The 10,835-nt window shown below is 45.6% G+C and overlaps 1 protein-coding gene across 3 annotated transcripts in view; it reads right to left on the bottom strand.

The window, feature by feature from the left end:
* Positions 1-3,312: 3,312 nt before the first annotated feature.
* The window catches only part of LOC124298873 (proline-rich transmembrane protein 4), an 88,911-nt gene continuing 81,388 nt past the window's right edge, over positions 3,313-10,835 (bottom strand). For all 3 annotated transcript variants that reach the window (XM_046751438.1, XM_046751448.1, XM_046751458.1), the window contains 2 exons: positions 5,053-8,939; positions 3,313-4,551 (listed from right to left, as the gene is read on the bottom strand). In XM_046751438.1, the coding sequence (XP_046607394.1) occupies positions 5,110-7,626 (2,517 nt within the window). In that variant the 5' untranslated portion in view covers positions 7,627-8,939 and the 3' untranslated portion in view covers positions 3,313-4,551; positions 5,053-5,109. The remainder of the gene's footprint in view (positions 4,552-5,052; positions 8,940-10,835) is intronic.

The following is a 10,835-nucleotide window of genomic DNA, read 5'->3' as shown; positions in this document are numbered from 1 at the left end:
ACTACTTCATTGTCCAATCCTTAACTCGAGTTAAGTTGTTGTTTCACGCAGGGGCTCAATTAGTATACGTATGAAGTTGTTCGCGAGACAATCGATAAAATTTTCGCGTTTAACCGATCCAACATATTGTGCCCAACGTTTTCCCCGCGACGAGGTAGGTACCTACAACCTGTAAAATGGATATGAGAAAGACCCGGCATAAATGGCGCAGGGTTCGTTGTACTAAAATCGATTCGCAAAATTGAACCGATCGTCGCTATCCTTATCCGAGTATAATTGCCCTGTCTTTTCCATAAATCTCTACAGATCCCCGTTTCTCCGTTTCCCTCACATCTCTTCCCTCGAAAGCGACGCGCGTAGCGAATGTTCATTCCAGTCCGAGGAATGAGTAACAATACTGGATAAATCCCGATCCTCGGTATAGATAAATTTTAAACACCACCGCAAACGGATCCAATCACGATACAGTGTTTTGTTCGTACAAGTCCGACGGACCGACGGACGAACGCACGCGCGGAAAAACACAGGAACGAGCGATCCTCGGGTGCGTGTTTGAATTATAAAATATGACCGACACGTTCGAAAGCGATTCGAGGCGTTGTAGGAAATGAATCACGTGTTTTGTGTATCCATAGATTACGTACGTATGTATGTACGTCTCACTCTCCACATGCGCATAGGCATCTGTTGTGTGGCATGTATTTTCACCGCGTCGCACGCTCGTCAGTTTGTCGGAGGCATGTAGAAAGAAATTTTTTCGTATTAATCTTTGTATAAGGGTATGAGGCTGTAGGTATCTACCTCCTACCTATATACGTATTATACGGAGTATTATACGTGTATCGGCTGCTCTCTCGGCGAGCCGTGTGATCGGTAGACAAATTTTGACATTATCGGGGTCGTTTTTCATCACTTACATAAAACGATCTGCTTTTTTTCTCCTTCTTCTCTTCACTTCACTTTCCTCCGAATCATCGCACGCTTTGTTTTACGACTTTCTACGCCTCAGACCTCTTACACATACTTTCCACCCATCTCCCTCCCTCTACTTCCACGGTCTAGACGTTATTCAAGTAATTTCGCCTGTCAACGATATATATTATTATACCGGGCATATTTGCATCGTTGAGAAAACGAATAAATAATAATGACAAAAATAGTCGATCCAAGGTATACCAGCGGATCGAGGATGGAATATTTTTTTCTCTTCTCTCTTCTCCAAACATTATACCTGAAATATATCATTTTTCTTCGTGCGCGACGTTTCTTGCCCGTTTTTCATTTACGATTAATACCTTATACGTACCCATCGCTCGTTAAAGCCGAACAATCCGTACACATACACATATAAACACACGCACAGAACATTTCGTGCGCATTTATTAAGCCGTTTACACGCTCCCGTATTACCCTGCAGGCCTTTACCCGGATTACGATTAGCGTTCAATTGTTTTAACGGGTCAGTTGAATATTCACGTAGGTTGTACCGGGAATCCATGGAATTACCAAAGTTTTGCGGAGGGTAGAACCACTGCTCATAATCCCAACGTTCACTCACGTTCATTCGAAAGTAGGCAGATCGGGGTGGAGAGACCGGTTGTAGACAAAGTGAAAAATTTTTAATCCGAGCTATTAGCCATAACTCCCTTTCCAGCTTGGTAGGAGGAGGACAGAGATCGGAAGAAAAAAGTCATTCTCCCGAATGCCAAAGTAAAGCTCGACAAATTACGTACGATATTCTGGAATTAACATTGAGAGAGAGAGAGAGAGAGAGAGAGAGAGAGAGAGAGAGAGAGAGAGAGAGAGAGAGCGTGCTGCTGCGATAAGGGAGAAAGAGAGATAGATAATAGATACGCGCACATGTGTACAAGGTGTGAGAAGGGCGGAACGAAGAAGTCGGAGAGCTGTGAAATCCGCAGTACGGTTTGCAAACGGTTAGCGAGACAAGAAAGAAAAAAAAAATATATATATATAAAACCCACTTACGAAAAACAGAAATAAAAAAGCTACGGCAGCGCTTTTTCCTCCTTTCGCTTTCTATATCCCTTTCTTTCCAACTTTTTCGACTGTTGACGCGGTTGTTCTTTGTTCGTCGAGGTGTGTAAAGGTGACGGTGGGTGGAGAATCTCGAGGAAAAAGAATTGCAGGGGCGTGTGGATTCCTTCGAGACATCGCAAATGTGGGGCGATAAACTGAATCGTCTTGGTTATAATCGGAGTTTAATAAAATATCAATCACTGAAGCTTGAACGCAGGCTCACACGCGTAGTTCTGCGGTAAAACCGACACGCATAAATCTAGACCGGAAATCGTACCTCCGTTCAGATTTTGACACCCGACAGAAACGCGTTGCCGACCAAGCCCGAGCTTTACGATACTGTATACAGAATAATACGACGTTATAGCACCATTCCGTAAAGACTGTGATTTTCATTGCCAACGCGTATCCCAAACCTTTGAATCGGTGTTTCAATCTCCGCTGCAGGTTTGCCCGAGTGAAAGAGTCCGGAATAAAAATGATTAGAATTGAGAGTTGAAAAGAAATTAAAATCCAACGTGAAGCTTGAAAAAAATAAATAAAATATTGGATGAAAAAGGAAAAATATCGAACACGCATCAGTACTGGCACTGTTGAAAAATAGACTACAGGTACGAGCGGAAAATAGAAGGGGGAAATTGCATTGGAGAAGTTAGATGCAGCGATCGATAAGCGCAGATTTGAAATGATATTCTCCTCTCCGAGTTTATCCACTGCAACGTGTTTGGCAAACTAACGATTCGGAGGGTCTGACGTACGTATTATATACGTATACCCACTCGTGTGTTATACGTGTATGTTCCGGAGGCGATTTAAATGGGCTGCCCTATTATAAATAACGAAGACTGCCCTGTTTTTTCACTATCCTTCTATTCCTTTTCCACTCGTCATGGAGAACCAGAGATAAGTCGATATACTCGAAACGGAATTGATGGGAACGGACCGACGAGAATGAGAATAATAATAAAAAATCTACGAGTGATTAAAAACGAACGAGTCACCAAACTATGCGTTTAAACGTAACGTAAAAGTTGTCCATAAAACTAAAAGCTCCATTTTCTATTTTTTTTTCACTTTCATACGGGCAGTGATTGCAGTTTGCATTGTTTTACGTACCCCGAAGTGATAAAATATGCATCGAAATTAAGGAAGAAAAAAAAAAAAAAACTGCAACGAAAATACTATATTTTCTCTTGTGATAGTAAAAAGTATATTAGAAATCATATATATATATATATACGTTACGTTTAATATATATATATATATTTGTTTTCACATCAGTGGCGATATTATCTCGGCGTACGCAAGCACAATTTGGTTTGGCGATGCATTGTATGTATGCCAACGAAAGAAGTCTCTTCTCTCCTTAAAGAATTCATCTTTAGTCACGTGTCGCGCTTGATCGTTTCATACTGTGTACATGTTTCCTGTATTTCAAATTTTCATTAATAAAATCGTTAATTAATATCTCGTTTCAGTTCGGTGGCTAACTTAACCATTGATCGAGGAACTTAGATCTATGCTTAAACGCTAACTAAGGTATAACTTAAACTAATAGTTAATTCTTTTTCATTTCCTTTTTTTACTTTTTAAATTTTGTTATATTTCTTTAAATAAGTGACGGCTGTACAAATGCCCCCTTTGGACCTTTTATTGCACTGCACCCCCCCCCCCCCCCTCCCTCTCTTCTTTCCGTCTTGGACCCAACGGTGGAGTCGTTATACGACGGTACCGAGAGTAAGCCACCGAAGAAGGAATCATCGCGGTGTGTCGAGTGTGCTTTCGAGGAATCTCAAAGGACAGATTCGATCTCTCTTCGAGGGTTCGGCCTGAATCGCCCTCGGCGCTGCCGCGCGAATTAAAGTCCATTACACCCACGCGCCGTGATCAATGCACCGACTCGATACGACTCTTGTCAAATTTCTTGGACCGCGATCCCGCCGACCGATCGTTATCATACGTGTGTTCTTCAATTTGAAAACTAACGAAGTCAGGGCGAATTATGGCGAATTTTATAGAAATTTGTGATAGAGAGCTTGGAAACGGAATAGAATCGCGTCACATTTCGTATCGCGTTGTACCGATCAACCAGACATAAAGCCATTCGCATAACTTACTCCCGGTACTCACGAGGTTTAAATAATTTATTATATAACTTATTAAGTACTTTTTACTTCGGTATCGTATAATAGACCTGTCATCGTCCTGTCCTTGAAATTACGATTAAATGTCCTTTTTTTCTTGTTCGTCATTCATCTTTTTAAAATAAATATCAATATCTCGCGTCGTCAAGAGTTTGAGCAGCACAGTATCAGATCAGGGGGCCACGGATGGATATCTATACACGGGACAATATATCTTACATCAGATCGATCAGGTGGTTTTCTTCTTTTTCTCCTCTTTTAGTGATCTTTTTTTTCCCTGTCTTTCTTTTAGACGGACTCAACGAGGCGTTGTCCGCGCTGTGCCGTCCTCGGCTTAGTCGTCCTCATCTTGATCGCCGAAACGTTTAAGCTGCGGAAGAAATTTACCCATGTCATCATCTCGCACAAAACTCGATATTGGAAATACGCGAAACCGGATCTCGAACTTTTCAATTCCACTTTTCGACTAACAACAAGATTCGAAGAAATAAGATTACGCCAATTTTTATCAAACGTTACGCATTGCGAAGTGGTCAGCGCTTTATTAAATCAGACCATTTTCACTTGACATTGCGTGTAAGTCTCATGTAATATTGATGGAAAAATTTCTCGAGTATCATTTTACGTATTTTTATATTACGATAATGTGATTCTCTGGCTTGAAGTAATTTCTCAGACTTGACACATAGGTGTACGTATAAAATTTGGTTCGCGCGTTTTCTCGTTAAGGCTTTTCCGAGCTACCGCGATCCGTAAAATCCTTAATTCCTTGCCAGTTCCCCTGCGTTTGGGGTAGTCCATAAAAAAAAAAAAAAAAATATCCTCCCTTCCCAATTCCAGTAATAGATGAAACAAGGTGGCGGGGTCTTACCATTTACTCGAACAGCGCGAGCGAAGACTCTTCAGTCCTGACTGATGCACCCCCGGCCTACGTGTTGTTGTAAAGCTGATGATGACTCTGATGGTGACCCTGATGACTGGAGTGAGAGTGTTGATGCTGATGTTGAATGCCCGGATGCCGGGCGTTATATCTAACGCTGCCGGCGAGGGAGCTTCCGCGTCCGTGAGTCCCGACGATACTCTGAGAGTCCGACAATTCGTCCTCCTCGGTGCCGAGACTTCGGAACCTTACGAAGCCGTCCTCGGCAACGAGCATCGTGGATCCGGAAGTCGGCGGTTGCTGTTCGTGAAGATTTTGAATCGGTGTATGCCTACCCCTGACGTCGGAGGAGGTCTTCAGAGTTTGTACGCCGTTACCGTGCCGATTAAGGGAGCTACGAGCTTCGTGGGGAAAGTGTCCCATAGTCCCGGACTTTCTGATCGAGTGTCGTTCGAACGTTCCGGATATATTCAAGTGTTCCGGCAGCGTATTAAGGGGGAAACTGTCGTCGTATATCTGTTTTCCAGTCCGTATATTGTAGTTCTGAATCGCTTGATTCGTGCTGCATATAGCCGGATAGAGAACGTCGTCCATATTTTCGGTCGACGTTGAACTGCCGCATGGAAACAGAGCGAAACCCGAATGGGCAGAGTGCTGCTGCAACTGTTTCTCGCGAAGCGGATACTGCGAGAGGCTTCCAACCCATACGAGTAAACCGCACATCGAGAGTTCGAGAAGCCTGACGGAGAACTCCCATCCCCATCGTAGCCACGGATAAGGATCGTCGATTCGTTCCTGAACGCCGAATATTTCGTATAGCTGTACGAATCCCATGAGAATCGAGAGCATAGCGGTTGCTATTGTCGTGGTGATGGCGGTGCTCAGGGCAACGGTCGTGGGGTCGGCCCCGACGTGATTCCCAACGGATTTAGCGTTCGTAATTTGGATCTGGGACCTGGCTACTCGGTACACGTACATGTAGCACAGGCCCAGAGTGACGCACACGACGATATAAATGCACTGGCAGACAAGCGGGAGAATATCATCGGCGTTGCTGTATCCGAGCACATGGGCGGAAACGTGGAGTGATATGCACAAGACGACGTGGACGGCCGAGCAGAGGACAAGGGCTGCTGGCGATACGAACTTGTTGTTCAACGAGGGTGCCTGCGAGCATCTCGCCAGGTAAAGTACGAGGGTGGCGAACGCGGTGGTGAGCAGGGGAGCCGGTAGGTTCATCAGCACCCCCGAAAGAGGTTTGGATAGCGAGTGACCGCGGTTGTAAGGGTCGTAGAACAGGTGGAAACACCTCAGTGTGCAAACGGTGGTGAGCAGAAGATGCAGAGTGAGGAAATACGACTGGCTCAGGAGATTGGTCGCCTCGTTGAAACGTACGATTTTGTATATCGAGTACAAGGCCATGAGGGTGAACATTATCGCGGCTACGTATACGTGGAGGGACCAGGCTATCCTCCAGGTCGATTCGAGGGGGTGAGAGTCGACGTGATTAATCACGCCGTTGTTGTCCGGCGGCCTCTTCGAAGAGTCCGGCGGCTGGGCCTGAGGACGAGGGAGTCTTTCGGCGCCCACTATCCCAATATGCTCGGTCCTGATTCCGTGCGCATCGCCGTTCTCATCCTTTAGATTATGATCACCGTTGTCCTCCTCCTCCTGCCGCCTGGTGTTCGGTAGGTTAAATATCGTCGGGTAGGTGACGGTATCGGAGACCTTGGTTATCGTTCTCTGAGTGCTGGTGGTGGAGGGTCCCTCGGTGGTCGATGCCGGAGGGACGTTGTGAAACGGCGGGGGTTTCGTGGACAGCGGTCGCAAGAGGATATCTGGTATATCCTGTTTCCTCCCGTTGCTGCCCGAGAGAATTCTAGATATGCTCGGAAAGTGTAGGGTCGGCACAAACTCGCTCGCCGTGACGTTCTTCCGGTCGGAATCCACGCCCGCCTCGGCACCCTTCTGCTGTTCCCTGCTCGGCGTGTTCAAAGGTTTGTTCCTCGACGACGGTGGCTTCTCGGGGCTCTGGGACGAGGAGCCGACGACCAGGTCCGGGGGCCTTATCGGTATCCTCTCGTGGGCCGGAGTCAGACTCGGCGGCGGTACGGGTCTCCGGACCCCGGAATGACTGTCGGTGTTGGTGCCTCGGAGCGTGGGTTTGTCGGCGAACGGGTTGAGGTATTCGGGCGGTAATGGAGGCGTGAAGAAGGCCCTCGCCGGCGGCGCGTAGGAGGGAAGTTCCCGGAATCCCGGTGCCATGGTAGCACGTGGAATCGGATACCTCATCGACGGTGAGGTCGGAGTCGTGCTGAGGGGTGCCGGGACCGTCGACAATGTCGTGCTCGCCGACATCTGAGCCTCGTAGACGGGTACGCTTCGTTTCGTCGTCGCCGAGCCGTGCGACACTTTGTTGAATATCGCGGCGAGGTTCTTCTCCAAGGGCGTCTCGTCCAGGTTGTACACCGGGCTGTTCGGCCCGCCTTCGCCTGTGCCTCGGACCAACGTCGCGCACGACAACGTCGATAACCAGAGCAACAAATGCGTCGACATCCCGATCATAGTTCAGCGAGTTTACCTGACAACGGGACGATCAACGCCGGGCTGTTTGCTTTCTATCGCCAAAAAATTTCGCACCCTTATCGAAGCCGCGATTTCATGATCCGCCGAATGACTTGGAATCTTTCACTCCGTGCGTTTATTTCTCAATTCCTTGCGTGTAGTTTGAATTTATTCACTATTTCACCACTGTCGAACGTAAAAGAAAATAACCAATGTACACTAGATTATATTAGAAACAATTTGAAAGAATATAAACAAAAGATCACGACACTCTTCATACCTTAGCCTGGTGTTATTAATATCACTCAAATTGCACTAATTTTTAATTAACCTGATGAAGGGGTTATTTCATTATTTTCATCACTAGAAAGTAGCTTGACGTGGGTGAATTCGTTAAATACATAATTGCCTAAATGTTGTCTTTTATTCCTTTACGTATACGTCGGGTCGTGGGACGTTTTAAACTGTCAGAACACTTTTCTTTTTCACCCGCTTTCTTTATTCTTTTTTTTTTTTCCTTCTTAACACGGCGATAATTAGGATTTACGACACCAACTTAAACCGTTAATTTTATATCACCTCTAGTTTTTAAATCAATTTGACGGGAAGTCATTTGCCGGTAGGCGCAAGCGTGCCAGACTTGACACGTGTTTCCTCGTGAGTGAAATGAGAGAGAGGGAGAGAGAGAGAAAGAGAGAGAGAGAGAGAGAGAGACCGGGCGAGAATGAGACAGATAAAGGTTTAGAAAAAAAAGAGGCAAGTGAAGAGAAGGAAAGAAAGGGACGAAAGTATATATAAAAAAAAGCCTTGACTTTGACGTCTTTAAATCACTCTGGTAATAGAAGAAAATGAGAATGCGATAGCACCAACAATCCTGCGCGGTGAGCGGGGGCGACGGGTTTTCTCTCTTAAACACTGTCGAACGTAAATCACACTCGTATTAATTATTCACTGGAAATCCAATTACTCCGCTCGGGCAGGGGACCCTAGATTACACGCGGTACAACACTTTTATCAATTTCACAATTTCACTGTCGCGCGATGAAAACTTGCCGATGGATCACGGTCGTATTCACAACACACTTGCCGGCGTATTCGTGAGAAATGACGCAAAACGATTGATAGAGCATCCAGTTTCGGCAAGCCGCGACGTCTTCGTCGTCAAACTTGGACGCGGTTCAACGTCAAGCCCCGGTTGTCTTCGACGGTTTACATCCCGAACCCGCCGCCTGTTGAGGAACCCGGACGGTTCGGAGGGTCGGTAGGTCTTCACGGGCTCGAGTCAGCTGAGCGACTGATGTCCGAGCTACTACCTGTAACAGAGAAAGTAGTGGGGAGTTAGAAAGACGAAACGGAACTTTCGACTCAACTGCCGTCGGATGTACGTAGGTATAACTGGGTAGGCATGTGTCTTGGTATATATAGCGTATACCTTGCAGAGAGCTTTAAGGTCGCGCGGGATGAAGCGGTATAAGCCTCAGGCGCTTAGCGTTCTTTGCCTTAGATTTAGGGATTTGAAATTCAAGAGGGCCTATTTGCTTTTCAAACTACGCACGGATGCGTACGCGTACTATAGACACACCCATTTACATGCATGCATACCTGACGAACGAACGAACGAACGAACGAACGAGCGGCTTATTCGTACACACAAATGCAGGGTTGCATTATATACCTCGTTGAGCGTTGAATGTTGAGCCCCCGTTCCGGCTTTCAAAACGTCAGTGCAAAGAGTAACGAAACGACCGTCGGGCAGGTGAGGGAAGGTGCGTGGGTCGGCGGGCCGACGGGGGTTAGGGGGAAGGTTCAAAGGGTGGAAAAGCAGATCGGCAAATCACGATACCTTCAACAGTCCGTAAACGCGTATCCGGTCATTCGGATATTTACAAAGGTATAATACAATATTGCCATTTTGCTTAAAAGCAATGTCTCGTAAATCAATTTACAGTTACAGCGATCGTTTTTTTTTTCTCCCACCCTCATTTTCCTCCTATTTCGCCTCGTCGTCGACTCTGCAATTAGTTGCCGTATATACATACAGTATAGCCTCAAGTACACGGCCGTTTTTGTTCAGGTAGTTGTACGAACAATTACTACCACTTTCCGCGGTACTTACAATTAGTTATTTATCGAGTCAATTAGTTTCGTCCGTGACGTACAGTTGTATACCATATGCGGTATGCGCATACGGTTTGATTCATCGAGTATTCGACGAAAACCCGGTAAATAAATTCCATGCAAGTTGTATGTATAGTGAAGTAGTCTCCGCGTGCGATACTCGTTTATTCAACACATTTCTGCCGGTTTTTTCTTTCTTCATTTCGTTTATGAATTACTCACGAGGTAAAATGACGGCAATTTGGACTATACAAGAATTTCACTGTTATCTTGTACACCGTCGACATATATAAATATATAAAAGTCTTATTAGATACGTCGGATATTCAGATAGATATCATCTACAGAATTTCAATTTTTATTATACTCCCACAGAGGTGAATAAAGTAACAACTCTCCATTACAGAACCTTTGTTCGAATCTCTCAGACAAAGAAAAAATAAAAAAATAAATCCGCTGTCTGAAATAAAACGGGTCTGTGCCTGATTCGCAAATCATCATACCGTCGCGGACACGACACTCGATTAGAATTCCAACTATCGTGCTTGATGTGGGTAATCAAATACGTATTAAGGTACGGCAGTGGGTTCATGGCGCTACTCTCAGCTTTGTGATTGCAAAAAATGGTCTTGATGCATGATTTAGTCTCGTTTATCGCGGCGAGTCATTTCCGCAAAGGAAGAAAGTGGAGTGAGGGTAAGGGAAAAAAATACGAGGAAAGAAAAACTGAACCAAACGAGACCCTCGGACGAGGAAGAGCAGCGCGCACTCCCTTCCCACTTCCACCTTCTACGCATGGGAAGTCGTGCCTCGTGCCCCGTCTCCCGCAGGAAAAACAGAGCAAATAATTAACACCATCTGAGCTGCCCTAGGTCCCAATTTAAAAATGGCCGCAGCACGTCGCACACGTGGTGGTTGGTTAACCATAGAAATCTTGTTTCCTGTTTTGCTTCGAGGCCGGTTGTTACCCAGACCACGGAATTCGAATCGGGATTAAATGCGGTTTTGGGAATAAAGAGCACGCAAGAGACGGCTGAAATAATAACGAGACGAATGGGGGAGAAAACATCGTGAGAAATGTGTATGTCTAT

Source organism: Neodiprion virginianus, chromosome 1, assembly GCF_021901495.1.
Source record: "Neodiprion virginianus isolate iyNeoVirg1 chromosome 1, iyNeoVirg1.1, whole genome shotgun sequence".
Lineage (NCBI taxonomy): Eukaryota > Metazoa > Arthropoda > Insecta > Hymenoptera > Diprionidae > Neodiprion > Neodiprion virginianus.
This window is presented reverse-complemented; position numbering and strand designations above follow the sequence as displayed.